Source organism: Notothenia rossii (assembly GCF_949606895.1).
Source record: "Notothenia rossii genome assembly, chromosome: 6".
Classification (NCBI taxonomy): Eukaryota; Metazoa; Chordata; class Actinopteri; order Perciformes; family Nototheniidae; genus Notothenia; species Notothenia rossii.
In genome coordinates, this window is record NC_136909.1 from 73,070,547 (window position 1) to 73,098,077 (window position 27,531).

Below are 27,531 nucleotides of genomic sequence, written 5' to 3' on the forward strand. Positions count from 1 at the left end.
ACACTCTGCCCCCTCCATATGAGGTCGGCCCAGACTCTAGGGGTTTTTAAAACAAAACTAAAGACTCACTTCTTCTCCGTGGCATTCTAGTCCGAGCAGAGTATGACTACGGACAATTCCCTGTGTTGGATTTTTATATTTGTTGTGGTAATTTATTGTCTTCTGTTCTTTGCGAATGTAGTAATGTGTTATTTATTATTTGCATGTACAGCACTTTGGTCTCGACCAAAAATCGTTTTAAAAAGTGCATTATAAATAAAACCTGATTTGCTACCCCCGCGACCCGACCACGGATAAGCGGGAGAAGATGGATGGATGGATGGATGGATGGACAGTATCACCGAGTTTTTCATTATTATGTGTGAGTCTTGGGAAGCGTTTTGTTATAGTTACTTCTTCTGCAATATGGGAATAATTCTCTCTGGGTCCCAGGGTATTACATGACCCGCAATTTAAGCAGAGGCCACCAAACCAGCTGCACAGAGCTCGGCTGACCTCAGCGGGTTGTCACACTTCCTGACAGCTTGGTCTTTAACTTTCCCCTGGAGAAAAGGCAGCCCAATTTCCAACCAGCTTCCGATAATTATATTTTTACCAGTGTATTTCAGAACATTTTGAGGAGCATATGGTGGACAGTTGGAGTAAAAAACACACAATTGGATACATTTGGAGGGAATTAGTTTATTATGTTTGTGAAATCAAGTGCTATGATCAAGTGTGTATTAAACTGTGACACCTATCCCCCACGCGCAGTATACTTAGCAGTGTTAATAATGTTACATGTAACTAAAGACCATGATGAAAAGTTTACTTGATGAAAGTCAGAGCAGCATCTGTCCGGAGGTTGTTTTCTCGATCACCAATTCTTTTTTTCGAAACCACAAAATGTTTGCTCATGAGGGTGAATTAAGGAGAGCGCACGTTCTGATGCACACTCAGAGAAAGTCATTAAGAGGGGTAATGATTATTAATGAGACCAGTATAAGATTCATGCTCTGAAATATGGGCCTGTTGTTGAGGCTGAGAGAGGCTCTGCTGGATTTCGTCTTCAAAGGAGACATTACTGACGATGTACAATGGCACTGCTCCTGACTCACTGAGCAGGTGGAGCACAGTTTGGGGATTGAACCAGTTCATTAAAGTTTCCCTTTCATGTGCGTTAATATCCCTGGAAAGTTATATCAATGCTCTAACATGCCAATCACATTTTTAATAACAGTGTAATATAAAAGTGTCTGTTCAAGGCAGTGACTGCTAAGTCATGTCACCATAGATTACACAGTATCCTGTAACATAAGTATGAATCTCTTTCAGCAATATCAATAAATGAAGCTTATTTAATAATAAATTGTGAACCTGAACCTTCAGCTTTTGGGGAAAGTCGCTTGTGAAATGTTATATTGTATAAAATGCTATTGAACCTAAGCTCTGAGGGAGTTAACTTACAGTATCTATATCTCCTGTCTCTTTAAAAATATATATTATTAAAGAGTTAAAACATTCAGTGGCCGATTTCATCAGCTGTGGCTATAATGAGGTCTAGTCTCTGTGCTCTTTATAACATTACTTTTTGCTAATGGTTTTCCAGTCAAATAAGAAACTATACTTTGATCCATATGCGTAAGTTCTGCAAAATAATGTCTGAAATAATAGGATTTAGCAGTTTTCCTTCAAGGGTCAGTTGGATACAGGCCATACTTCATCTATTAAATAATTTGATACTGGATAAAGATTCAACAACATCAAAAACCAATCAACATGCAGTATTCTATTGTACTTTACTGTTACTAAGATGAGCTTACGTTTTATTTCTGTTATGTAGTCAGGGAAATTAGTTGCATTCAGGGGTCAGGACATGACATCACGGTTGTTTTGTGTTTTTGGAATCTTTAAAATGTGTGTTTGAGGGAGTGTATGTGTAGTACTCCTTGATATTCCTGAGTAGATTTGAGGTCGATTGCAAATTCTTCTCACTGCTTCTCTGACCTTCACTTTTACCTTCCTTCTTAGTGTTCCCCTCTACTTTTTGTTGTAAATAAATGAGAGGCAGTATCAACAATGACGCGTTCCTAAGTAACCCTCTCTTGCTCAGAGGTGGATAAGGTGATCAAAGTGGATGTACAATTAATAGTTTCAGCCCCAGTTCTCATGCCTCTGTGGGCACAAGTCAGAAGTTGCCTGGGCACAGTAATGGAAAATAATGTGCATGTCTATATATTTATAAATATATATGTGTAGGGGGTGTTTGGCACTTAAGAGAGATTTATTCATATTAGCCTTCCAGCTCAGTGCGGGCGTCAGGGTGAACTGAGATTAAGGTCATGTAGTTAAAGAATCGAACACTGACGTCTTTCTGCCTGTCAGACTATACATGCAACGGATGAGTCAGTCATAAAGAACATAAGTAAAAACATCATTTTAAGATTAGTAAGAAAAATGTTATCACGCGTTGTGCTATGAAGCGACATATACAGCATAGACAGAACATCTGGGATGTTTCCACTGTAGTACATTTCTGATAAAACAAGCCGCCCTTTCATTTTTAACATTTCATTCTGTTAAAATTAAAGAGTGCCAGTGGGAGAAATCGGTTCAAAATCACAGACTTACATCACTGGCATTACATGGAAGTATGACAAACAATACAAATACGATTTACTCCATCAGCTTTGTCCTTTTTTTTTAACTGAGATAATAATTGTCCTGCTAATAGAATAAACTCATCTCAGTGTCGGGGACCCTACAGTGTGTGCCGCGCATTTCTGTGCATAACTGAATAACTACTGCACATTGAGCAACATTGTCTTATTTTCCCCTTGTCAGTGCATGTTTAATTTGTTATCCCTTGGCATATGCAAAGACATATTTGAGCTTAGTCCAGCAGATCAAAGTTTTTTGTGTGTGTATATAAATTAGATACAACGAACACGAGAGGATAATAGAAGTCATCTCTAGAGGCCCTCTCAGTTGGCACCGTCTCTGTGATATTGAAAACAGAGTCGGCTTGTCTCAGATCCTTTTTGGATTTTTCTCTGAACCTCTCTTATTTCTATCAAAGACTTCCGGGATAAATCATCTAACATGCAGTTAAATGTGATCAGGGCATGCGGCCAGACAAAAACACACACCTCCACACAAACACTCCTAGGGCAGCGGAAATGTAATAAGCTCAGATTCGACCCTGTAGGTCAATTGTTTGACGGAAATGAAATAACTTCAAAGTTGGCAGGCAACGTTATCATCTGGTCTTCTTTTCTCCTGTCTCTTTATTATTTAACAGACTTTCCAGGCAGTGAAACCACATCAAAGTTGAATGAACTAATGCAGCTTCCATTTAGTGGTGACTAGAGGTTCCAGGTGTCATTCAAAGGGAGATGTAGCAGACTCATGCACAGTCTGGAGGTGAGACTGATCCTCGTTGATCTGTTGATTCAGAACTATAATACCACAGCTGCTCTCTGTCAGCACCTCCAAGCAGCTAGGAAAGAACCTCTGTCACCGCTCGTCTGCCTTGTAGGCTTTATGTCAGCGTAATGCTTATGGGAAACATTTTTAGCATCGCTTTCATTCTGTCCTTGGATGAAATGCACTACCAAGGCTGGAAGGGGGGGGGGGGGGGGGGGGGGGGGTTGGTTAAATTGAGCAAATATTCATATTAAACTGTGTAATAGGGTCTGGCTGATGACATTATGTGCATTAAACCAATACTGTTTCACATAATAAACATTTTGACCAGTTTTTCGGCATGTTAACTTCTGCTGATATGCTATCCAATGAGTGACTAACCCTGGTTCACAATTTTGAGAGAGAGCTTTAGTTCTTCTTGGAGGCATTTATGGCAAGCTTACATTAGATGTGAGTAGATCCACTCTCAGTCTCAGGAATGACTGTTTCTGGATTATATATAAACTGTGTATGGCCCTGAATCGCAAACAGTGCTAGACCTGTAACAGCTGGAAACTCAGTTCTCCATCTCCACTTTTCCTTTCTGTTTTAGGTAGACAGTGATAGATTGAAAAGCACACTGAGGAAAGTCTCAGCAGATTGTGTGTGCACATGGCAGGCCTAAAAAAGAGACACGGAGAGGGAAACAGACAGGTGTGTGTTCCTCTTTTGCAAGTTTGTTTCTTGCGTTGCTGTGCTGTTACAGCAGGAGAGATGAATTGGTTCCTCTATGTCTCTGTTTTTTTTACCAGCTCCAAAGCAATCCTCTGCGCTGCTCTTCACTTAGCTTTGAGTTAGACAGGCAGTCTAAAGATAGACTGGAACAATGAGGACTGTGCTGCTGCTCTGCTCTAATAAGCAATGATTGGTACTTTGTGGGTTTTTTAACAGCTCAAACTATGACATAAGAAGACCTGAACCAAGCCTGTTGGTAGGCACTGCTGAGTATTGATTATGCATGATGCTGAAGAGTGCATCAGTTACTATGTTTAACTAAGTGTGTAGCCTCACTATTGTATTGTAGTACAATTTAACTATAAGTTTTATATGATTTACCACAAAATCGGTTGAATATTGTAAAATGATACCTTATTTATTATTTTAATTGTATTTATTTTACTGACATTTCTCCTAGAAAACAAAATGGTTGACCGGAAAAAATATATATAATATGACGAAGCAAAAAACCGTAGCGATATAAAGCCGGATTTCATATATGGGCACCTTAAGTGTGTGGGCGTGTGTGGGCGTGTGTGTGACAGTAGGAGAATGATGAATGGTTTTGGCAGGTGCTTTTACTGTCTTGATGGTGTGCGTGAAAGATTAAGGGACAGAGAGGATAAAATGATGGTCAATGCTGTCTTGGCACACAAATGAAAGGATGTATCTTAATGATTTGAGGATCATCATGTATGCTGATGAAACCTCTTGTGTCTCATTTGTTAATCAAAGTGCATGCCCTCTTGGCTCAGTAGGAAATCCTCCTCCTCTCTCCCTCCCCTACTCCCCAACGTCCCTCTTTTCTCTGCGACCTGCTTTGAGGCTGTGATGACAGGAAAGCTATGACAGTAATCCCCTCTCCTCTGTTCTCCTTCTCACCTCCTTTATCAGCCACTCGCCCTCAGCCAGCACAACAAAGACTGTTTCCTGTCACAAGAAGACAGCCGCTGTGTCAGTGTTAAAGTATAGGTTTCCACACAACAGACTCAACTAGGGGTTTTTCCAATTGTATTATGGATGGAAGTGATACTGTCAGAGATACTGTATGGTACTGTACTATAAACACACAGATTAGAGCTCATTTATGCATTTGTAATTTTAGGTTCACCGTCAAAAGTGAAACTATGCATCTCCAGCATCATCTCCTTTACTCAGCTAGATAATTAAGATCCTAAAAACGGAATCGCTGGATGCATGTATATTCATCCTAGCTTGAATAACTATGCTGTGAAACAAATGAAGCGACCGTATTCTTCACTTGCCGTCTTGCTGCCAAGCAGAACTTCAAATTAACTTTATGCATTTAACATCCTCCCTACCTTTTTCAGCCAAAGCTGTTTTGCTTAGGGAAAATAATAGGCCAGTTCTCATTATCGACTGCGTCTAGGTGTGAGTCATGCTTGAATTGTTAGACCTTATTGCCAGTCTTTCATTTTTGTTCTGTTGTTGTGTCTATCTTTCTGACCCTGCTGAAGTTTGGCATTTTCAGTATAGCACTTATAAAGAGAAAAAGTTACACACAAATGAGACATACGTTTTATGGCACCAGTTAATGGCCCAAAATGAAGTTTCAAACACACGCCCACAATAACACATACATGCAGACATGTCCATGGACACATATACACTTTCTCTGTGTGGGTCTTATACGACTGTGACCATTCTCCGCCATTCTCCTCTCCTCTCCATCCTTTCCTCCCCTCTTCTCCTCCTCTGCCCCTATTCAGCTTTGTCCTGATGGGGGAGCTTGTTTGTCTTATCGCCCTCTGCCAGCTGTGGTTCGGATCGGGGATCTAGTGGTCTCTCCTTCCCTCAGCCCACCCCACACTAAAAGAGAAGGGGGACAATGGTTTGGCATGCTTCACACAAACACTCATAGACAATCACAGGCACAAAAAGACACACAAACACTGAGATATGCACACACACATGGAGTACATCCACATTTCATGACTGCAAGTTGTATGAAGAAAAAAATAATAATATTGAAGTGGAAATATTGTCCGACTCCTTTCAGCTGGCGCTTTTGCCTTACACTGTCATTAGATGCTCTCTTTGCTAGACTCTGTAATGCCACCTGCCTGTGGGTTTTAATGACTACAGGCCTCCTCTATTCCCACATTCTCCTCATTCACTTAAACCCCTTAATGAACCACCTGTACAGCTTTTGTGTTTGTGCATGTGTGTGTGATCGGTACCTAAACTGCCCGAGGGTTGCCCCCTTGGCATATGAGCCAATTATCTTTACTTACTTCTATGCTAACGACTACTTTAAATGAGCATGGAGTAGGTGGAATGAGACGCCTCTGTCAGCCACACGGAGCACATGTGCCGGTGTGTTTGCAAAAGGGCCAGAGGTTCAAGACAATCATGGAGATGACTCTAGCGAAGAAGTTTGCACTGAATTAGGATAGTTTCATGATTTGGATCCATTGGCATTGTTAATGGTTAATGGTCTCATTGTTTAAATTATGCTCATTACTCATTTGCTTTTATATCGCTCATCAGTCAGATAAATCCTACTTTTTATTAAGCATTTTCCGCACTGGAATTCAAGAAATTATAGTTACATTTCACACAAGCATTGTCACAATTTAATTCCACAGTTACATTTTTTTTTTTAATGGAAAATGATAAAAAGGCTAACCGACATTTCAGCCCATGTTTTAGACTGAACCCCAGAGACTTCCCAACCATCAGTACCTATCCTCAAGCATCCAGATGGTAAGACAGAGTCTGATTGATCTCTTTCCTTTGAGACATTTGGCATGAAAAAAAAAGAACCTGTTTACAATCAGTTGGCACGCAGCCGTTTTTATTATAAATTCTCTGATTAAACTAAGGTGTACACAAATGAACCATAACAATGAATGGCTTGTACGCACATTTTTGCAAGACATAGAGCAGTGCAATTGGTCTTGTGTTTGCCAGAAATTAGCATTCAATGTGAACATGCTGAATGTGTGTTGTCTTGCTTTGTGTCCATCAGCGTGCTTGGGAAGCTTTACTGCCCCCTAGCAGCCAAAAAAATGCTTAATGCAGATTTTATTTTCAGCTTCAGTGTATTCAGCAGGACGGAACAGATTGCTTTTTTGGAGAAAGAAAACACAACATTTTGCCTCAAGTTAGTAATTGGACTGTCTCTCAAGATTTTTTTCAGGCTAGCTTGCCCAGACCTGCCTAATTAAGCCCTCACAAACATCTGACAGTTTCTCATCACTTTCTCTGTCCACTGGCCTTTTCTAATAAACTTGGGGTCTTAACAGGTAGTGCTGGTGGTGTAGCTGACAATATTGCCTTTGTTTACGCTGCTATAAACGTCACTTTCAAGTTAACCGAACACCACAGGCAGGATTTGCTGTTTAATAAACAGAATTATTTCACAGGTTTGTTGTGCTTTGTTGTTGAATACAAAGTCCAATGGTTGATGTTTCCCAGCTTATTATTCCTCCAAAAACCCACTGGGTTTCTTTGTACATTTTGATATTCAGTGGCTGTCTTCTTTTGTTTTATTGCCTTGTTTCATTTAAGTCTTTGATATGCAAATGTCTTCATATGGGCACATGGGGTTAATGCTCCCTTCACTAACGGTTTTGTCCAGCCTTTTATCAAGAGAACCATCTCAAAAGCTTGGCAGAAATCCTGCGGTTTATAATACTTTGACGGGCAGGCACATCACACAATCCCTATTCAAACTATTGGACCGTTTCATGGCTCCATAACAATCTCTGAGATTACGACGGAGTCAGCTCTCTAAAAAAACTCTCACGTACTGTGTGTGTGTATTTATGTCCTCTCAAAACGGATCGTGTTGCCAGGCTTATCTCTGAGGTGTTTGGTTTGATAAAGGTCATCTCAACAATTAACCTTGTGTGACGAGTGAGGGAGCAGAATAAACAGCAGGACAGCAGCAGCCCCTCGGCAACAGGCAGACAGGACGCCTAAACAAACACAGACGTATATCGCTATGCGCTTGTCACACAGTCACCTGGGCTTTGATTTGAGCTGTCCAATGTCTTTGAGGGTTAAATGTGAAACCCTCTTTATTATATCCTTAATACCCGTCTGAACAGCAGACTAAATTCGACCGAAAACCAACACAAGCGTAGAGCTGTACCTGCTTGGAGCCCTTCGAGAAAGGACAATGCAGCTGCAGTCAACAGCTTGGAGGCAAGTTATCTTTGTTTACCGAACACCTGCAGAGCTCCGGCCTACTGTTCTCTGGGGCTTCTGAGAGCTCAGATCTGTCTAAAGAATATATTATTTGAAAATGAAAACACCTGGAGGCGATTTAATTTAAATTAACTAAGTTTTATAGAGAGACATTGAGCTGGCATCATGTTTATCAGACACTTTTCTCTCAAAAACATTCAAAACGTTTTTCCATCGTTTATTTTCAGGACACACACCTAGACAGCTGAAACATGCATACACGTTTCAAAGGTTTTATTTCATGTGCACAAAGCTAAAGTGTAGAAATGGCAGTGCAATTCTTCTGACCTGAGCTCCTCTAACAATGCAACATATATAATAAAATATAAAAAATAAAAAGCAGTGCAAAAAGTCTATATACATTAGGGTGGTCCTTATTGCATGTACATTTTCAAATTCATTTATTTTAAGCTCCAACCACCGGAATTTGTTATGATAGACAAGAAAACTCTCCTGGTGAATTTTATTCAAATTCCAACAACATTTACCCCTCCCTCATCAACCTTGAAGTTTAGCCTCAGTAGGGTGGTTCTTAAAATTGAAAGTCGGAAAGTCTAAGCTCCAACCCCCAGACTTTTCTTGACTGAATTCTAGGGGTTGGAGCTTAGACTTTCCGACTTTCAATTTTAAGGATCACCCTAATACTGTATACATGTCAATAGAATATGGGATAGTACAAGAACAGAGTATGAAATTAAATAATGTAAATTAAGACCAAATTAAATGCGGTTAATGTATTATGATGGCATCATCCAAAGGTATTTCACATATTACCTGGATCTTTCAGAACGCCTCTGGTAAAGCACAGCTGGTGTGTTTTGTCACATCCTTTCCCTCACCTCCTACACAGCACTACTGCAGGCTTGCTTTACAGAAAGCTTCTCAACGGGGATTGATCTCCGAGGTAACGAGACGGCGAAGTCTGAGAAACTCTGTCCCGCACACACAGAGTACAGTAGGTGGCTAAATGGTCTCTGTGCTGGAATATAATTTCTCTGCTGCTTTTTAAATTATAAGCTTTAGCTACATTTAAATAGAAAACCGCATACAAAGAACTTTTGAGGAATCTGAGCTTTGGACTTGTCAAGAGTCAGTTTCTTTGATTTAAGACTGACAATAATATACACTTTGCACTGTAATAACAACTTCGCCTTGTTAAAACAACTCATGTAGACTCTTACTCTACAGCATATATAGATATGGAAAAGAGTCATTCAAAACAAGAGGACATTATTTGTACATCAGTAGCACTCACGGTCAGAGGAATGACACTTACTCCCTCTATTGAGCTTTATTTGCTGTCATTTCTCCTTTATGACCCACACTGTGTTTGATGTGTGTTTTTGCTTGCAATGTCAGTGTATTGGCTCGGACATATGACTGTTTGGATATAACTTACCTCGTACGAGAGGAACAGGAAATAATGTAAACTTCTTTCAGGATTTATGAGCAACGCACAAACACAAATTCCATCACACAGATATAAACACACCCCCACTCATGGTCTGATCCAGTTTGCTGGTCCAACCTGCTAACCATTACTCTAGACTGCAAAAGCTGTCTATTTCTGTTTTTAAAAATATTGTGCTTGAATCACACAATCACACTAGAACTAGCTAGTACACACCCCAACACATCATCTTTGTGATCGAAATTAATTGAATCACATTTAATCAATCTAACCAAACAAATGTATGTGATGAATGAATATATTTAAATTACTAGAGTTTACAAATATAGTCAATATATTGCTTTTTTAAGTTACAGAAAGTAGATCTGATACTACTGAGACTTGAGTCATCATTTAAGTAATCAATCAATTCCTCAGCTGTTTCGGTTTGTAGCTTTTTCTCAGTCATTTAATGGCAAAGTGTATATATAATGCTTGTACACTGTTGGTTGGATAAAGATATAGACTTCGATTGTTGGAAATTTTGATTAGCAGAAGGAAATGCCATTAGTTTAAAGGTTATTAGGGCTTTGACCAAAGTGTTGGACTAATTTAAGTGTTACCACTGATGGAACTATTTACATTAAAATGCCAGGTATAACCAAAGTCTTTCAAATTCAATCTTAGGGAAGAATAATGTGTGGAGCAAATATCCTGATTGTTTAATCAAGAAATTTCACCCAAAATACTAGGATGGTGCTATAGAGGAAAAGTCAGAGGTCACCAAATCGGTAAGTCTGAAAACAATGAAGATCCATACCTAATGTAATGGCAATCCATCATCTATACTATGTACTGTAAACCAATATCATGGAGTGACTTGGGGCTGAGGTCATCTGTCCTTGGCAATCCCTTACAATCAACATGTCACCTTAGCAGTATACAGAAATAGCAGCGGCGGCTCTCCTTATCCGTCCTTGTTTGGAGACTGTCAGATATTTGTTTTTCCCAGAGGCAATGTGCCGATACGCAAACAGGAAAACAAACCATCATCTATCTATGCTAAGACCCCTCTAACATCCTCTGTTTGTATGAACAGGTGTTATTGTGACTACTAGAAAATAAACTAGGAACTAAAGAGGCAACAGGGAAGAAACATATTGCTAAACTTGTGTGAGTAATTTACTGCAGAATTCGTCTCTGCAGCTCTTTGTCAGTGTGTCTGTTTTGTCCTGTCAGTTGGAAACTCTTTCTTTAATTGCTTTTCTTTCTTTGTCCCTACCATTGCCTTTTGGTCTTCGTGTAACCTACCTTGTCAGTCCCTCCAAACCAAGAAAAAGGACCGGAGAAAGAGATTGAGTCACATATAGTGGGTGTAACAGACAACATTGGATGGCAGAGATCAATAAGAGAGGGATGGATAAATGAAATAAGGCAGTAGAAACCTAAAAGCATTGTTTTTAGAGCTAGATGTTAAAACCAAGACTTTTTGCCAGGGAAAAGTACCTTTTTGAAACGTTTTGGAATTAAAACAGTTCCACAGAGGAGTGCTTCACAGTGACGCTTTGGAATAAGGGGCAGAACATGCTGCGTTTAAGTCGTAGGGCCACACTGTGCCCTGCATTATAGATAAAGGAAAGTTGTGAAGTTTCAAGAGTTTCTTTTTTCTTCCCTGCTGCCCTGCATGCCTCGCCTCATGCTGCTTCCTCTCATCTGTCACCGGGCCAGAAAAAAAGAAAAAAGGGCGAGCAGCAGGAGAGAGAGTATATGGTTCATAATTCAGAAGAAAACTGGAAGAGAAATGCAGAAAGAAGGCATGAAGGCAGTGCTGACAGAAAGGGAGAACACAATAACATGGGAGAAAAAACTATTCAATTCACCACATGCAGGAACCAATTATTGAATTGATCAATTCATTCCCTATGGTTGACCTTGTCAAACTCAGTTTTGTTGAATTGTTAAGTGCTGATGCTAATCATTATGACTCTTCATATTATTCCCTGCAGCATTACATTATTTTGAAATGATTGAGACTGTAAATCACAATTATGTGTCATATTCATTTCAAAACCAATTAGCAGTGTGTGTCAGCTTTAATAGAGGTCTGACAATCACCATTTTGAACCATTTTATGATTGAAGAAAATGAAAGGACTCCGGAATAAAATTGGTCCATATGTCACTGCCTAAATTGTGGCATTGATATACAATATTTGTTGGGGTCTATAACAAACGTTTTTATGAAGATTCAACTTTTTGCAATTACACCATGTTTAACTTGACAGCGGCAATAAATACAAATCTGAATCAGACATTTAAATCAAGGATCTTTTATTTGCTTTTCAGCGTAAAAATACAGTATTTTCTGTTATGTTTTAATGTTCAAACTAACATTGAGAATCTGACAGTAACCTTCTAGAGTTTTTCTTATTTTGTTCAAACATTGTTATCCCTATAATCCGAATAGAGGAAAATGAGTTTGGCTGTTTACCCAAAGTTTGTACAGATAATAATAAGTTCAGGTGTTTGGAGAGTTGTGTAAGTATTGAATGTTCCCCTTTTAACCACTCAGCACAGGTACAGTTATGTTGAAGAGAAGAAGATGAAGATTCCCTGAGAGAGAACGAGAGCGTTAAAGTGTGTTAGAGAGTGAACCCAATCCAACCTACCCGCCCTCCTCCTCCTCCTCGTCCTGTCACCGATCCATACCTGTCCGCCCACTGATTTCCCATGAGCCTTTGGGTGATTGTGTGAATTCAGCCAAGTAGAGCTTCTCTCTACTGAGCTAATGTTCATTTACACAAACACACGGACAAGTACACACTCATGCGATAACTGTACACAAATGCTCACATTAGCATTCGCCCCCCCACGTACACACATACCCTCTGTCCTCTGTGTCTTACATAACAGCTGTGTTTACTATGATGGAGGATCGAGGAGCTTGTTTGGAGAGAACTTACAGGCAGAGAGTTGTGAGTCCTCTACGAATCGATACAATTCTTAGCATAATTTGTTATCCTCTGAAAGAAGTTTGTCTGTGTAGTGTCAGTTTGTATTTACATTGTCAGGTCTCAATGCTGCAGAGTGTCTGGTCTTTCATCACTGTGTTGTTATAGTGGATGCGTTCACCCTGGTTAACCCCTGGCTCCCTGACCACATCTGGAGTGAAACAGCAACAAGGAAAAACTATTTTCCATTGCTTTACTATCCAGGATCTCTGTTACCCTGTTCCAGTGTCATTATACAGAGGTATGTCCGTGCACACACACATACACCACCTTCCAGCAGAAATAACCACCAGTGGAGGCACTTAAGAAGCAAGAGTGGGCGAGTGAGCTCTAAAAATGTAGTTGAGAGCGGGGTGGAAAATTCAGCTGCAGCCCTGCTGGAGAGACAGACGGAGAGAGAGCTCCTTAAGAAATCTGTAGATGGTGTCGAGAGAAGTGAGGGATTACATTAGGAGAGTGTAGTGTAAGTACTGCACTGATCATGATCAAAGCTGCTATTAGTGCTCTTAGTGGGGATCAAATCAGGCTCATAAGACATGTAACATGAGCGCAAATGGAGAAGCTGTCAAGAAGTTTGTGGTATATTCATTTTTTTCATTGTTTTAAGGCGTCCTATGTTAGTGAGCTGAGAAGGTGTAGGTACGAGCCTTTGGTTAGGGCCTGTTTTGATATTAATGTGGACTCTTGGTGAAGACACTAACCATGCTCAGGCTCAGCATGCTCTCATAACTGTATAACCTTTCCAGAAGCACTTTTTGATGAAATATTCCCTCATGTGAAAGGTCCAATTATATATTTTCTTCTGTTTTTGTTGACATTAAGATTTGTATTACATTTTTCACATTATATACATCAATGCAGAACAAACATAAACAAAAGACCAAAGGGATACAACTTAAAGGCATGCAAAAACAACCCTCCGGCACCCCAATAGTTCTTACACATACACATGCCTATACTGTACATATACACATAGCAACGCATAAATACACATTTACAACATATAGTATATACATATACAGATAGACTTCGTTACATAGTACCCTGTACCCTCGCTAAGACGAAGCAACTTTAGTATAGGCCAAGAAGATGTGCCATATTCCCTAATTTTGCTTGGGACGTTATTTACCCTGGCTATCATAATCTCAAAGGCAGTCTCTGTCATGAGTATGAGCCATTCTGTAAACTCTCGCATAATGGACTCTTCAAGTTTCAAATCTCTGTGCCACAACAAAGAACTTGATCTGAAAGTAGCTTGAAGTTCGTTGAAAGACAAACGACACTCCTGACACCGTATCCATAGCTGATACAACACACACACACACACACACACACACACACACACACACACACACACACACACACACACACACACACACACACACACACACACAAATATGGAAGTTACACAGGCGAGTCTCTCCTATCAGATGGAGCGCGCCTAAATCACACTGAAGGTGACCCCTTGTCCTCTGATGGTTGACAGCAATGGGACTGATGGGTCCCTGTTCCATTACGACTGATTATATCATTTAGATACAGATGGGCTGTTTAACCCAGCAGCTGTCCTCATCACACTCACCATACTGAGCCCCTGGTTAAGCCATGAAGCTAACAGAGGCTGGCAGTGAAGAGGAAACACACAAATTGATGACATGGGCACCAAAAAGGGTTTAGGACAATTCTATGCCTCAACCAGGGATGTGTGGTCCATGTCAACTTAAACGGTATCCTAAACTCTTTTGTGCTCATTAATTAATAAAAATCTAAACTCACCAGCAGAGGGCGAAGCAGCTCCAGATTTAAACCCGAATGAAATTAATTTTAGAAATGGATCAGATTTCTGCTGAAATTACATAACCCTGTTGTCTAATGTATGATCAGATGGATTTTGAAATGTCAGAAATGTTCACCAGCTGTTTGTGATTTCATCATCCGATTTACCACATTGTTGCTGTCAAAAGACCAATCCTTAACTATAATACTTAATAGTACTCGGGAAGTAGTACTGCAGAAAAAACAGACCATATTATCGGCCTCTTTCACCATCTGCAGCTCCATATTTTACTGGTTTTACTGGTTTCCATCTATAGTACAATGCTTCCTCTTTCTTTTTTTGACAAGTGTAAACATAGAAGTTGTACGTTTTGGGGGTGCAGAAAATAGCAGAGTAAAACATGTATGGTGAGCAAACATTGTAAAGCAAGCACATTCATGCATTGAAGGGGAATAAACAGGTTAAGTATTTTAACATGACAGTTTCTTTTTATTATTAAAAGGAAACAAATCTGCTGATGCAGTTTTTATTTTCCTTTTTTTCTTACAAATTCTTACGTTCCCTTCTGAGCTAGGGGAATCAAAGGGAAGCAACACGACCAGAGTGGAATTGGTATAAATTATAAGCGTTTATTTAAAATAGCTGGTCAAACAAAATGGCAGGCATGCATCCTGGAACAAACAAAAGAGCCAAAAACACCGGTTTAAGTAACAAACAAATAGAGGCCACAAAGGCGCAAGTTCAAATGGGCAACCAAACTAAGGGAGGACTCTAAAAGGTGAGTCTAAAGACATACAGGGAAAATAAATACTAATATACTAAATAAAGAACGAAACAAAACCTCACTTTAAAAGTGGTACAACTAACGCAAAGAATCTATACAAAACACAGCTAAACTAAAGGCAACCGTCACAGAATCCTAAACTACTCTAAACACTAACTAAGCTACTCTACACTCTAACTAACCTACTCTAGACACAAGTTTAACCCCAGAACACAGAGCAAGTAGCGAGAGGCATCTGTCCACATACAGAGCCTCCAGAATGATAATTGTCCCCAAGCTTTGTAGTCATCTCCAACAGGTGTGCGCCGGCTGTGCACTGCGTTTGGAGTGCGTCGGGCCCGGCGTGCTCCAATCGCAATCTTCAGGGGCGGACCAGGAGATGGCAGCCAATGCCGGGAGGGCAACCGCACAGCTCATTTACATAGAACACACACAGCTGAAAACACTCAGACGACCAGGAAGGCAGCAGCCGTAACACAAATGAAAGGTGCACTTATCCTATCAACTATGAGCACCATGTCAGACAAATGCCTAACACAACAAACGGAACAAAGGAAACTCCAAATTCATCCAGCCACAAGTTGAAAGCCATGCTGTTTTAAGTTTTTCTTTAACTCCCTCTCTTATCTCAGTCGATGCATGTGTGTACCCACACAGCCTCTCTCTAGTGGCCCCTCAACTCAGCAGCAAGTTGCTCACATGGCTCTTGAAAAAGAGCACTGCTCTCTAAGTGCTTAAGAGAAGCACAGGAACATTTAACATGGATAAGACACATGCACACATTGAACTGGTGTGGTTGTGGGCTGAGCGCAGACACACTCGAAAATGGAAGCATAGATTTTCTCTCCTCCTCCTACACAGGCAGCCTGGCTCAGAGGGGCTCCGTCTCCCTCCGAGGCTCTCTGATCTGGGAGTCACTAAACACCTGCTGCCTGCTTTCAGACAGGCAGGGAGAGAGGCAGTGAAGGGGGGGGCAGCAGTCAAGCAGCCTGAGGTTGGGTGTGACAGCGAGAAGAAAGGAGACATAGGCTTCAGAGGAAATACAGAGCGTCATGACTTAGAAGAAAACATGTTAACAGGAGTGGAGCAGGATGTAAAAAGGCAACGTGATGGCAAGAGTTTACGTCGACACTTAAGGAATATCAGAGACCTTTTGTCACTCGCAGAATGTGTGATGCCTTCAAGGAAGTGCTGGTAGCAGCGTGTGATTTGTTGCTGCTCTTTTGTAACCTCTGCTGGTTATAAAAACATTGTGAATGCCACATAATCTCCCCTGTGGGTTACTTGTAGGCCTCTTGGCCCAGTGATCCATTCTTCTAATCTCCCACTGTTCATTTGTCAGTCTTGTCTCCTCCGGGTCTTTCCCCAATTCCTTCCTTCATCCTTCACACAGTGCTTGCTTCATCCCTGGCTTTATCCAAAGGAGTCTTAAGGAACTCCCACTGGGAATACAATCCTAGAACAATAGGAGAGACAGTGTCTGTGTAGCTTTAATGTAGAGAGTCATGGCTTGAGACTTATGTGTTGTTATGTTCCTATTTACAAAAATGAGGCCAAAGATGAATTTGTACAAGAGCGACAGGTTTTTATCCCACTGATTTAAATCCGGTATTATCTGATAGCTCCTCCTCTGTATGAATCCCTGACCACATCATGTCCTCTCATGACCTTTCAGCTCGTGTTCACCATCACAATGCTGAACGGATACAGATTGACAGACCAATGTGATGCCCAGTGCAAACACCAAAGCAGAAGTCTGATCCTTAAATCTGAAAAAGAAAAAAACATGGCTATTGGTGGTACAGACCATGAAATATCTTTGCATTTACCCTCCATCTCTCCTAGTGGTTCAATTACACTGTTGTTATATTTTCTGCAGACGGAATAATGAACTGTATATCAAATCAGACGGGCATAAACTGGCGCCAGACATTAATCGAAGGAAAGTCAACCCAAATAATTGCTTTCGCCGAGCTTGATAGGAAGTTACCAATACATAAAACAATTTGTTCTACTTGATTCATAATTTGTACGGGTGCCAACCGTTCCCACTTCATAATTGATGCAGAGTTTAGGAAATGCATTGGTTCAATGTATAATGTATTGGCATGTATAATATGATGTGTATTTTCCTGCTTTGTTATGAGCTTACAGGGCATTATACTGGACACGTCTCCTAAAATGCAGGAAGAAACAAGTGTCTTACTTTGAGGGAGAGTTATAGTAGCTGTGTTTATTGGTCTGTAGCTGCCCTCTACTGGTCCACACTGTTTAGTACAGCCAACTGTTGAGTCTCTGGACACAACAGTGAACACCACTCTCTTTGTTTTTAATATGGAGTGCCAGTCGCCTTTTCTGGCCTTCTGTCATCTGAAGTATGTGTTTAAATATGGTTTGTATTTTAAGTTTTGCAGTGAATGCAGACACTCAAAGGAAAAGGAAACGTGTTCTGGTGGAGTTCTACCTGCAAATCTAAACTAGGAGATTTCAGATCATAAGCTAACGTACGGTAAGGGTATATCAGAATATTTATGGCTTTGCTTGGTGGGGACTTTACTACTTTTATTGTCATACTCTTGCAGTTTTCTGAACATACTTCTCTGCATTTCAAATGTTGTCCGCTAGTGGTCACTGCTGGGATGGAGAAAAGAAATATCAGGTCTGTACTGACTAGCATTTTAATCCATACAGTAGATGACTAAATATCACGCATGGGCAAATTTGTTCATATACACACACACATACACAAACTAATTATGTTCCAATCCATAGTTTCCTATCTTTAGAACAGCTTTCAAGGAATATGTATTAGTAATTAAGTTGAAGTGTTATAGTCACATTTCTCTCCCAGCTGGAAGAGTCATGCATCATTAGTCACTTAGAATTTCAGCTTCATTAACACCTCCTCTTTCCTATGTGGACTCCAGTAAAGTTGAATGTAAATGAGTGTGTTTGTGAAGTTTTGCACATGTTTATTTCCCCCTGTGCTCTCACAGTCCATCTGTTTGCCCTCGGGGCGATGCCTGCTCCTGGAGACGTGGCTTTGCTTTTTGCCTGCAGATGGCAGCAGCGCCATGGAGCTTATTCCATAGAAATAAAGTTATAAATAAATAATATAAACTATTTCATTTATGTTTAAACAGTATATTTCTGTTAATTATCAATATGGATGAGACATGGAGACTGTAAGTGCTCTCTTATTACCTTATTGAACTGTGTTTGTTTATTGTTGTTTGCCATCCTTGTCAGTTCATCTTTGGGTGATGTTTGGGTTGTGTTTATCAATTATTCATAGACTTCATCTAGGTGAGCGTTTCGATTCTTGGACCTATCCTTTTGATATTTGTTTATAGATCTGCATCATATCATATAAGCACATTATAGGTTTTTAAAAGTGTGAAGTACGTTTTTTTTGGAGAAAATCATCATTTCCATTTCCAACAATCTGGATTATCGGTTGTAAACCTTCAATTATAGGCAAAATCTTGTTGATGTTTTTTTCATTTGAACCCCACCGCTTTAGCTTCACTATGGAGTGTTATTCCATATAAAGTCAGAATTCTCACAGCACATCAAAGGAGAGGGTACAAATAGGTAAAATGTTGGACCCAATCTCCTCAGCAGAAAACGTCCCCATGGATACGGATGATTGCCTTGCTCATTCAGCTGTTTAGTTACCCTCCATTATTTTCTGTTTCACTGTAAATGTGTGACATCCCCAACATCTGCTTTCATGTTCATTTGAATCGAATGATGCTATCATAGAAATCTGCAAATCTAATATACAAGTGGGACTACAGTAAGTGATATTCTGTGAGAGGGAAAAACAGTGTTAGGGTGGATTTATGTGCATGTCTAAAATAATTTAAGATGAATGTTTATCAGATGACATGTTTAAGATATTAACTTCAGTATCTGAAATCTGTGTTTATATGAGGTGAAGGGAAGAACATCATTATTTAGTTTACACATAAAACATAAAAAAAAACTGGATTCTTTGCAAAAGTGGGAAGTCTTGACACCTCAATTCAAGTTGGCACATGCTTTTATTTAGATCACTTTATTACTGGATGTTTGAATTAAGAAACATTCCTTATTAATTTGACCTCTATCTTTAAACCAGCACAATCAGCAGCTTTAAATCACTACCTGAGCTCACACAGATTATCTTTTGCCAAACTTGCACACTGTCAATGTGAACTTTCATATACATGCTGTTTTATAATCCACGTCCAATCCCCACTTGCTTGTATTTTACAACTCTTCAGAGGGCAAACAAAAAAATGGAGCAGGCGTTGGTCTGAGCTCTGTGATAACTTTAAGGCTTAACTGATCATCCCTGAAGCCGAGTGCTTCCACCTGTGCCTCTTTCTCGCTCCTCCCTTTCTGTCTTCTCTCTAAGTCACATGCTCACAGTGAATAGACTGTTGAGTGGGTTTCACCAGCTGGTGTCTTTGCCTGCCACATAAATAGTATTAAAAACAAACGTGTGTGTATGTGCACGTGTTTTTGCCAGACACTTGACTTGAGTGGAGTGGAGTGTCAGTGTCACATCTGCCCTCCAACATTCCTGTGTGCATTTGTGCTCATATGGCAGCCTGCACAGACTGCTGCACAGTGCCAAATCTGGAAAAAAATCATTATGACATTCTGCGAAACTCACAAATGTGATCTTTCATAACATTTTCCCTCTGCAGCTGACAAACCTTAGTTTAGAAAAAGAAAAGGGGGAAGCAGGTGAGGTCAATCTGACAGTCGTGTAGATTGATCCTCCAGTTGACCTGCCAGAAAAAGACCCAGATATCCAGTGTGCTTGATGATGTTTCTGACAGTCACAGCTCTGAGGCCTCCAGGGTCTCCACCTTAATGATGGATCCAATCACTCTCTCCCTGTCTGTCTGTACTTCCCCCTTTTTTGGTTACTGACATTTTGAGACTGGCACTATTTTAAGACCTTGAATGAACACAATTAAGAGCTGCTGGCATTTTATTGACGCCTCAATTAAAACATCAACACTTATAACAAAAGGTATTGTCAGCTGATAATTGGTGCTAAAAGGGCTTTCCGTGTCAGCTGTTGTGCTCTTTGTTTTTGTTGTGTTTCTTGGTGTTAGTTGTTAATGGATTACAGTGTGGATTCACACTCTGGACATCTTGGTGGTGGTGACTCACACTCCTAGATGGAAAGACTTGACACACACACACACACACACACACACACACACACACACACACACACACACACACACACACACACACACACACACACACACACACACACAGCTTGGGAGTATTGGTACAAATCCTGGACGTGTGTCAAAGTTTCTTAAACAACAACACATGCAGATCTGTCTATCTGAAGCAGCCACACCCCTCCTTCCACTCCTTTAATCCCCTCCCCCATACCCTCCTGTTAAAAATCTTCATCTTCATACTTGGTAACCATCAGCTCATCCTGACACTAATTGTACCCCCTCTGTCTGTCTGTCTGCTTGGCTCTGCTGGCGGCACATCAGTTTTGCAGGCTACCCAATATGTGGGTGAGAGGGTCTGACATGTTTTACCTCACCCACAGTGTCAGAGCTGAAATGTTGGTGTTAGTTATGTAGCTTTACTGGAAGGAAGACATGTGTCTGAGTGACAGGTGATATTTTGAGAGTAGACAACACTTCTTCTGACTTCAAATTTGAGTCACAATCATGGTCAAAAACTTTAAAGTTGACATTTCTCATAAGTTTGTCGCTAAGTTGGTTGTTTCATATATGTTCCAACTTCCACATTTCCACAAGTAACCTAAACAGTGTTGTTAAAGTAGGGCCATTTTAGAATGAACAGTGCATTTGAGCAATCCACTATAGAGGCATTCATAACTTTTATACAATTAGTGGAATAGTTACTTTGTATTTTCTTTCATTTTTGTTACATGATGTTAAAATATAAAAAGACCGAAATATTCAAATTATTTTATATTAACACATTTGGTAACATGAGTTGGTAAAGTAAACACCCTCAATAGTTCCTACTTGCAGCTCATTAAGCAGCTGTTCTGGTGTTTGACCATAAAGCTCTGTCACACAAACTGTTATTTAAAACACATTGAAATAGCCTGACTACTGTGAGGAGGAACTGAAACAAATGCACCACTTTTTTAATTTTTTTTAATAAATATCTAGCCGGGTGTTATTGTGCTAATGGCAGAATCATCAAGACTGACTGACATACGGATTCACCTTAAACCAAAGATCAGTTCAGAGTCCCTAACAGTGATATAACAGTCACCACTGCACGTCTGTAATCCTTCATGCTGCACTGATTACTCAATCTTTCACTTCAGTTCTTCTTCAGTTCAGTAGGTGTATGGATCTTCTCACTGTCTTTCTCAAACGACATTGTGTTTTTTTAGTGTGTGATCAATGTTGAAATAAGTATTTTTGAATCACTCAAATGCGTATATGATTATTCCTTCATTATCTATAAAACTGCTATAGACTTTTTTAGGATTATTTTTTCTCTTTTATGAGTATAATTTGCGTTTTTACAACTTCATTTATATTTGGCTATAAATGTCATCTGGGATTGTGTTCCTCACTGGGGAAATGTTATTAAATCTGCTATAAGTGTTGAGCTATGCGGTATGGATAAGCTAATATTCTATAAAATGTTGTCAGAGTCAGATATGAAGTATACTGGCAGTATATGAAGACAGGGCCTGAAGGCAGCAGACAAATACAGCTGGATGGATTTCTGAGGTTTTTCTCTAAAAACAGCTGCTAACTGTGGCCAAAAACAACGATGAGGGGGTTGAGAGTGAATTATGTAATGATGCAGCCTGTAAAGAAATAAGCTTAAACTCAATACAGCCAAGATTTCTTGTGATCAACACTATTAGCCCTCTCACATACAAGTAGTCATGTTAATATAGAATGTTTTCTCATTTATTCACCTCTTCCTCAGTTCCTCTTAACTGTTTGCTTGAGAAAGGTCCTAAGAATGTCAGATGTATTCATCATATGTTCTTAAAGTGAAGAATGGTCCACACCTGTATTTTTATAATGATGAATCTCATTGTGCGTCAGGGCCGTGTGCAAATGCAGAAATTGTAACATCCAAACTAAAGTCTAACACCGGTTGCATTACATAACTCAGTAGTGGAGGTATTTCTATAGGAAACAAGCCATTGTATTTAGAAGCATTAGAAGAGGGTATCAAATAAAATAGAAAAATGCAGGGTACGCTATTTGTTGTTCAGTGAACACCGAAGGAGGGGGGTACAACAGATGTCAATAAAACAACAAAGGGTTATTTCCTTGGTGGGTTACAGGAAGACATTTATTCTTAATGGTTATTGAATGATGCCTAATGATTATTGACACTCTGAACTGACAGGTTTCCAATAGGAACCACTCACAAATTGCAGAGTTGTACCTGCAGTAAGCAACGTAGGAATGTGCTAATCCCTACATTCACGCTGAAATAAAATGGGAGTTAATCCCAACCTGAATCATTATAGATCCCTGAACCAAGGAGTCATGATTCAGCGTTATTCATTAGTGAGTAATCCTCGTACTGAGTCAGAAAAACCTTTCCCATCTGGCCTCCCACATGCTCACAATCTTGTTGTGTTTCTTGGTTGTGTCAGTGCTCTTTCCTCTGACTTACAGTGGTGCATCGAGTGCCGAACAGCTCGCTGTCAAACACTCACCTTTACTTTGACCCTTTTCTTTGACTCCTTAATGAGAATGAGAGTACAGAGCTTGTAGAAAGAAAACAAGAACGTTTAGGGGAAGCATCTGCCTGACTTTTGATAGATTTTCTCTTTGACCTAAGACACTGACAGATGTGTGTGTGTGTGTGCGTGCATCTGCCACTCAGACTACCAGAAAAATCCATGGAGTCAGGGGTTGCTGTGGTAACGGTAATCACTTTTAATTCCACATCATGGAGAAGGAGTGAGGATAAAGGTGGAGCGGCAGCCGTTTAGTAGGGTAATGTGAGGGAGAAACAATATAATGCATCAACAGGGGAAACAAGAGGAGTGTGTTTCCTTGTTAAGTGACTAGTGGTCACATTTAGACATTTTGATAAGGATGACAACTTTATATAAAAACCTTTCTTTCTCAGTGCCACACAATTAGCAAAATACTCCTCCTTTCCCCCTCTTCTCTTTCCTCCTTCCTCCCTGCTGGCAAGAAATAATCCGTTCATCAGCTGCTGGAGACAGTATTTGTCCGACAACCTCTCTCTTTCTCCTCTGTCAGGCTGTTTCTCTCTTCTTAAGTTGTACCACAGTGGAGAAAGGAGTGAAATATATGAATTATGTATTCCCCTTTTTGCCCCATCTCCACCTCCCTACCTGTCTCTTCATGTAGCTTCACTTTTGCTCCTACACTCCGCCTCCTCTACTTCTCTTTCCTCACTGTTATGAATACCATTAATGAGCAGGCGAGAGACGGATATACACAGAAGGACGGTGCGTGCTGCTAATTAATGGGTTTGCTTTGTTTCCTCTGTCACTTTACTGAACCTCCTGCTGGCTCAAACACACACACACACACACACACACACACACACACACACACACACACACACACACACACACACACACACACACACACACACACACACACACACACACCCTCAAAAGCTGTCTCATTTATGAGCTTCGAGTGGAGGAAAAACATCAAGAAGATGTAAGAGTGTGCAGCTAGAGAGAATAACCACCACCTGCCACTCAGGCCAGTCTGCTCGTAGTATACTGCACACACACACACACACACACACACACACACACACACACACACACACACACACACACACACACACACACACACACACACACACACACACACACACACACACACACACACACACACACACACACACACACACACACACACACTCTTGCATGTGCGCCTGTCCGTAATGTTCCGGCACACTTCGCTCTCAGCCAATGAGAGGCCAGATAGGGGCTTCTCAGAACGTGAGAGGGAGGAGGCAGAGCGTTGCTGGCTGATTGACAGCCAGCGCCCTACAGGTGGAGAGAAGAGCAGAGCAGAGAGAGAGAGAGAGAGAGAGAGAGAGAGAGAGAGAGAAGGGGGAGGACAGGAGAGGGAGGAAAGAGTAAGGGTGAGTGAAGAGGAGAAGCGAGGCAGCCGCAAACAGACTTTCACATACACACACTCATACACTTACAGTGCTCAGTTCCTCCTCCTACCTTGAGAGCTTCCCTCGGCAGACTAGCTGACACCATCACTGTCATCACTATCATCACCTCCACTCCACCACAGCTGCACCAAGATGAGCCAGTGCAGGAAAAGGTGCAAGAGGCAGCTCACCAAGGTGGCTCGCTATTTCTACCACTTCCTCATGGGAACACTCACTCAAGGTAGGCACCCATAAACTTCCACTTTCACCCCCAGGGCTTTTACGGCCGAGTTGTTTTTTCGTCAGTCCAGAAGCAAAGTGACTGGAGTTTGTTGTGTTTATAGCAGGGCTTACTGATATTTGCTGATGATTTGGTGTCCTGTGTCCATGGCTGAGTTGTTTTTCTATCTAAATGATGGTAGAGCAGATGCCCTCCTTATTTGCATAAAACCAAAACAAGCACATTTGTTCCAAAGAGCGTGACTGCGCGAGTTGGGTTTGCGCGTGTGTGTGTTTGTCAATTATGTGCACGTGTGTACAGTACGACTGAGTGCTTCGTTTCATCTTCAGTGACCATACAAAGCGTAGATATCAAACAGCTTCATCATTATCCTCTGCATAATGTGTTCGTATGTATGTATGATTGTGGGTATATGTTTTTGTCACTTTGCTCCGTTCCTATGCATAAGAATGAAATGGTCAGTATGCAAAGTGGGAATTAGTCTCCTAGGGTTGAAGGAGCTCACTCTTCCCTGCATTTTGACCCCCTCCCATCCTCTCTTCCTCCTTTTCTCTCTATCTAGTAGTAGTCAAACAGATTGCCCTCTAGAAGCAAGTGGCATTCCACCTTCATTGAACAACTCTCAGTGGAAGAAAGGCACTCATCCTTTTATCCAGCCCTACAGTCATAGCTCAGTATGACATCAACTCCTCCATCCTCCTCTCTAGCTCTCTCTGTACATTAACACACAACTTTATAATGCTAATCTGTGTGCGCTGAGAAAAGAAAAAAAGTTGAATAAGCGCCTTCTAAATCTTTCCTCGATGCTTAGAAGGTCTTCATCTTTTTTTCCTCATGCTCTGAGCTTAGTGTTGATTGAATAAAGCGTCCTTTGCTAGAAAGACCCTGCCTGATAGTCTGCTGCCAAGCTTTACACCCATTTTGAGTGATTTTGGATAGCTGCTCATTTTGCCTTGGGGACGACACAACAGAGTATGCTGGTTCTATTGAATCTCACCACTTGATCCTTGAAGGTGGAGATAAAGCCTTGTTTAGATGACCTTGTCAATGGAGCAGTGTGTGAATGCTAATTTGACATCCGTGCCGCTCACATCCACCTCGGCTTTTCCCCTCGTTATCTCCTCAGACTTTGACATCTGCAGGGCTTCTTGTTCATGCTCTGAAAGCAGGTAATGGTCATGCGCACACACACACACACACACACACACACACACACACACACACACACACACACACACACACACACACACACACACACACACACACACACACACACACACACACACACACACACACACACACACACACACACACACACACGCACACTTTATAATCCATTTACATTGTATCAAAACAATAACATTGGATATGATAACCAATTCAGTCCCTGTGTTTGGACAGTGAAACATATACGTATTTATTCCAAAATGTGGCAATGTAGTAATTGCATATATATTAAAAATGCATAGTTATTGGCTTGAATAAAAAAAAAAGAATTATGTTGATATTATTATAAAAAATACAGTTTAAAGGTGCAATAAAAGCCCAATGCACTTCTTTGCTGTGGTAGTAAAAGTAGTGCTTTAGTGAAACTACTCAAATCACAGGAATGATGTTCCTCAAAAATAGTTGTGTGCCTGAGTTGACTGCTTTACAGTACAACAAGTCAAAATACTATGGGAGGTTAGTTCTGATAGCCATTGTGAATAATACCAGTAGATGACAACACAATAACTGGTCATTGTGAATACAAACATCAGAGCAGCATGACCACAAATAGGCATTCTTCTTCTTTTTTTTTTTTTTTTTTTTAAAGTAAATCAATAATTTACAATTTGTTTTACTTGTAATAGCACCCAGGGAAATGTATGCAAAAATAACCATTCTGTTCAGACATCTGACTAGCTACCACAGTCCCTGAGCCCTTTTACCAGCTCCACTCAATGAAGTATTTAGTGTGTGTGTGTGTGTGTGTGTGTGTGTGTGTGTGTGTGTGTGTGTGTGCACATACACATCCTTAAGTTTACCAAGAATGGAGTTACCATGACTACTGGCTCCTGTTTGTCTGTTTCAATGGCGGAGAGAGAGAGAGAGGTCTGCTTCAGTGCGGTGGAGCAGTGAGGGCTGAACTGTGTAAAGGCTGTGCTACATAGGGTTTTCATCAAGGCCATTCAGAGTTTGGTATTTGGCTATTGTGGCATTTTTGGCAAGGTGCTCAGGGACGTGCCATTTAAGTCAGGCATTGAGGGGAACAATTTGCTCTGCCTTCAAACTGTGTATGAAAGTAACGGTTATTTAAACTATGCAGAAAAGGTCACATGACATTAAGAAAGCCCCGGGTTAATTGGTGTTTTTATTCCAGCTCGGTGGATAAAATCAGTAGACCGTGTTTGAAATATTTTTCAGTTTTTTTCTTGTTTTTATTCCCCTAGCCTTGATTCCTCCCAATCTTTCCGGTTATGCTTTAATGTCTTTAATTAGTCGTGTCTATTATAAATATAATCAGAACCCCCTGCCAACCCCTTCATGGACCTACACAATGCTTAAAGCCTGATTGTGTCAGGTAATGGCTTGTTGGTGTTCCTGTGTGTGAACATTACTGATGACACTCATTTGCAGTCACCCTCCTTCTGCCCCTACTCTGCCCACTAATTAGTTTGTTTCATTAGCCTCTGGAAGGGTAAGAAGGCCATGCTTGAGTGTGTGTGTGCGCGCGTGTGTGTCTCCTCTTGTTCTCTGCCCTATAGAGGACTATTTGTGTCGATTTACCTAATAGTGGGTCTAGCTTTGTTAAGTGAATTTAAAATGA

At 40.6% G+C, this 27,531-nt stretch overlaps 1 protein-coding gene across 4 annotated transcripts in view; it reads left to right on the plus strand.

Annotated features, from left to right (window-relative positions):
- The window catches only part of LOC307043429 (A-type potassium channel modulatory protein KCNIP2-like), a 188,481-nt gene that overhangs the window by 92,643 nt on the left and 68,307 nt on the right, over positions 1 to 27,531 (plus strand). The window contains exon 1 of one of the 4 annotated variants that reach the window (XM_079687871.1): positions 24,188 to 24,722. The exons of the other annotated variants lie outside the window; for them this stretch is intronic. Coding sequence (XP_079543997.1) covers positions 24,635 to 24,722 — 88 coding nt within the window. The 5' untranslated portion in view covers positions 24,188 to 24,634. Of the gene's footprint in view, positions 1 to 24,187; positions 24,723 to 27,531 lie in introns of those variants that run through there. 4 annotated transcript variants of the gene reach the window in all.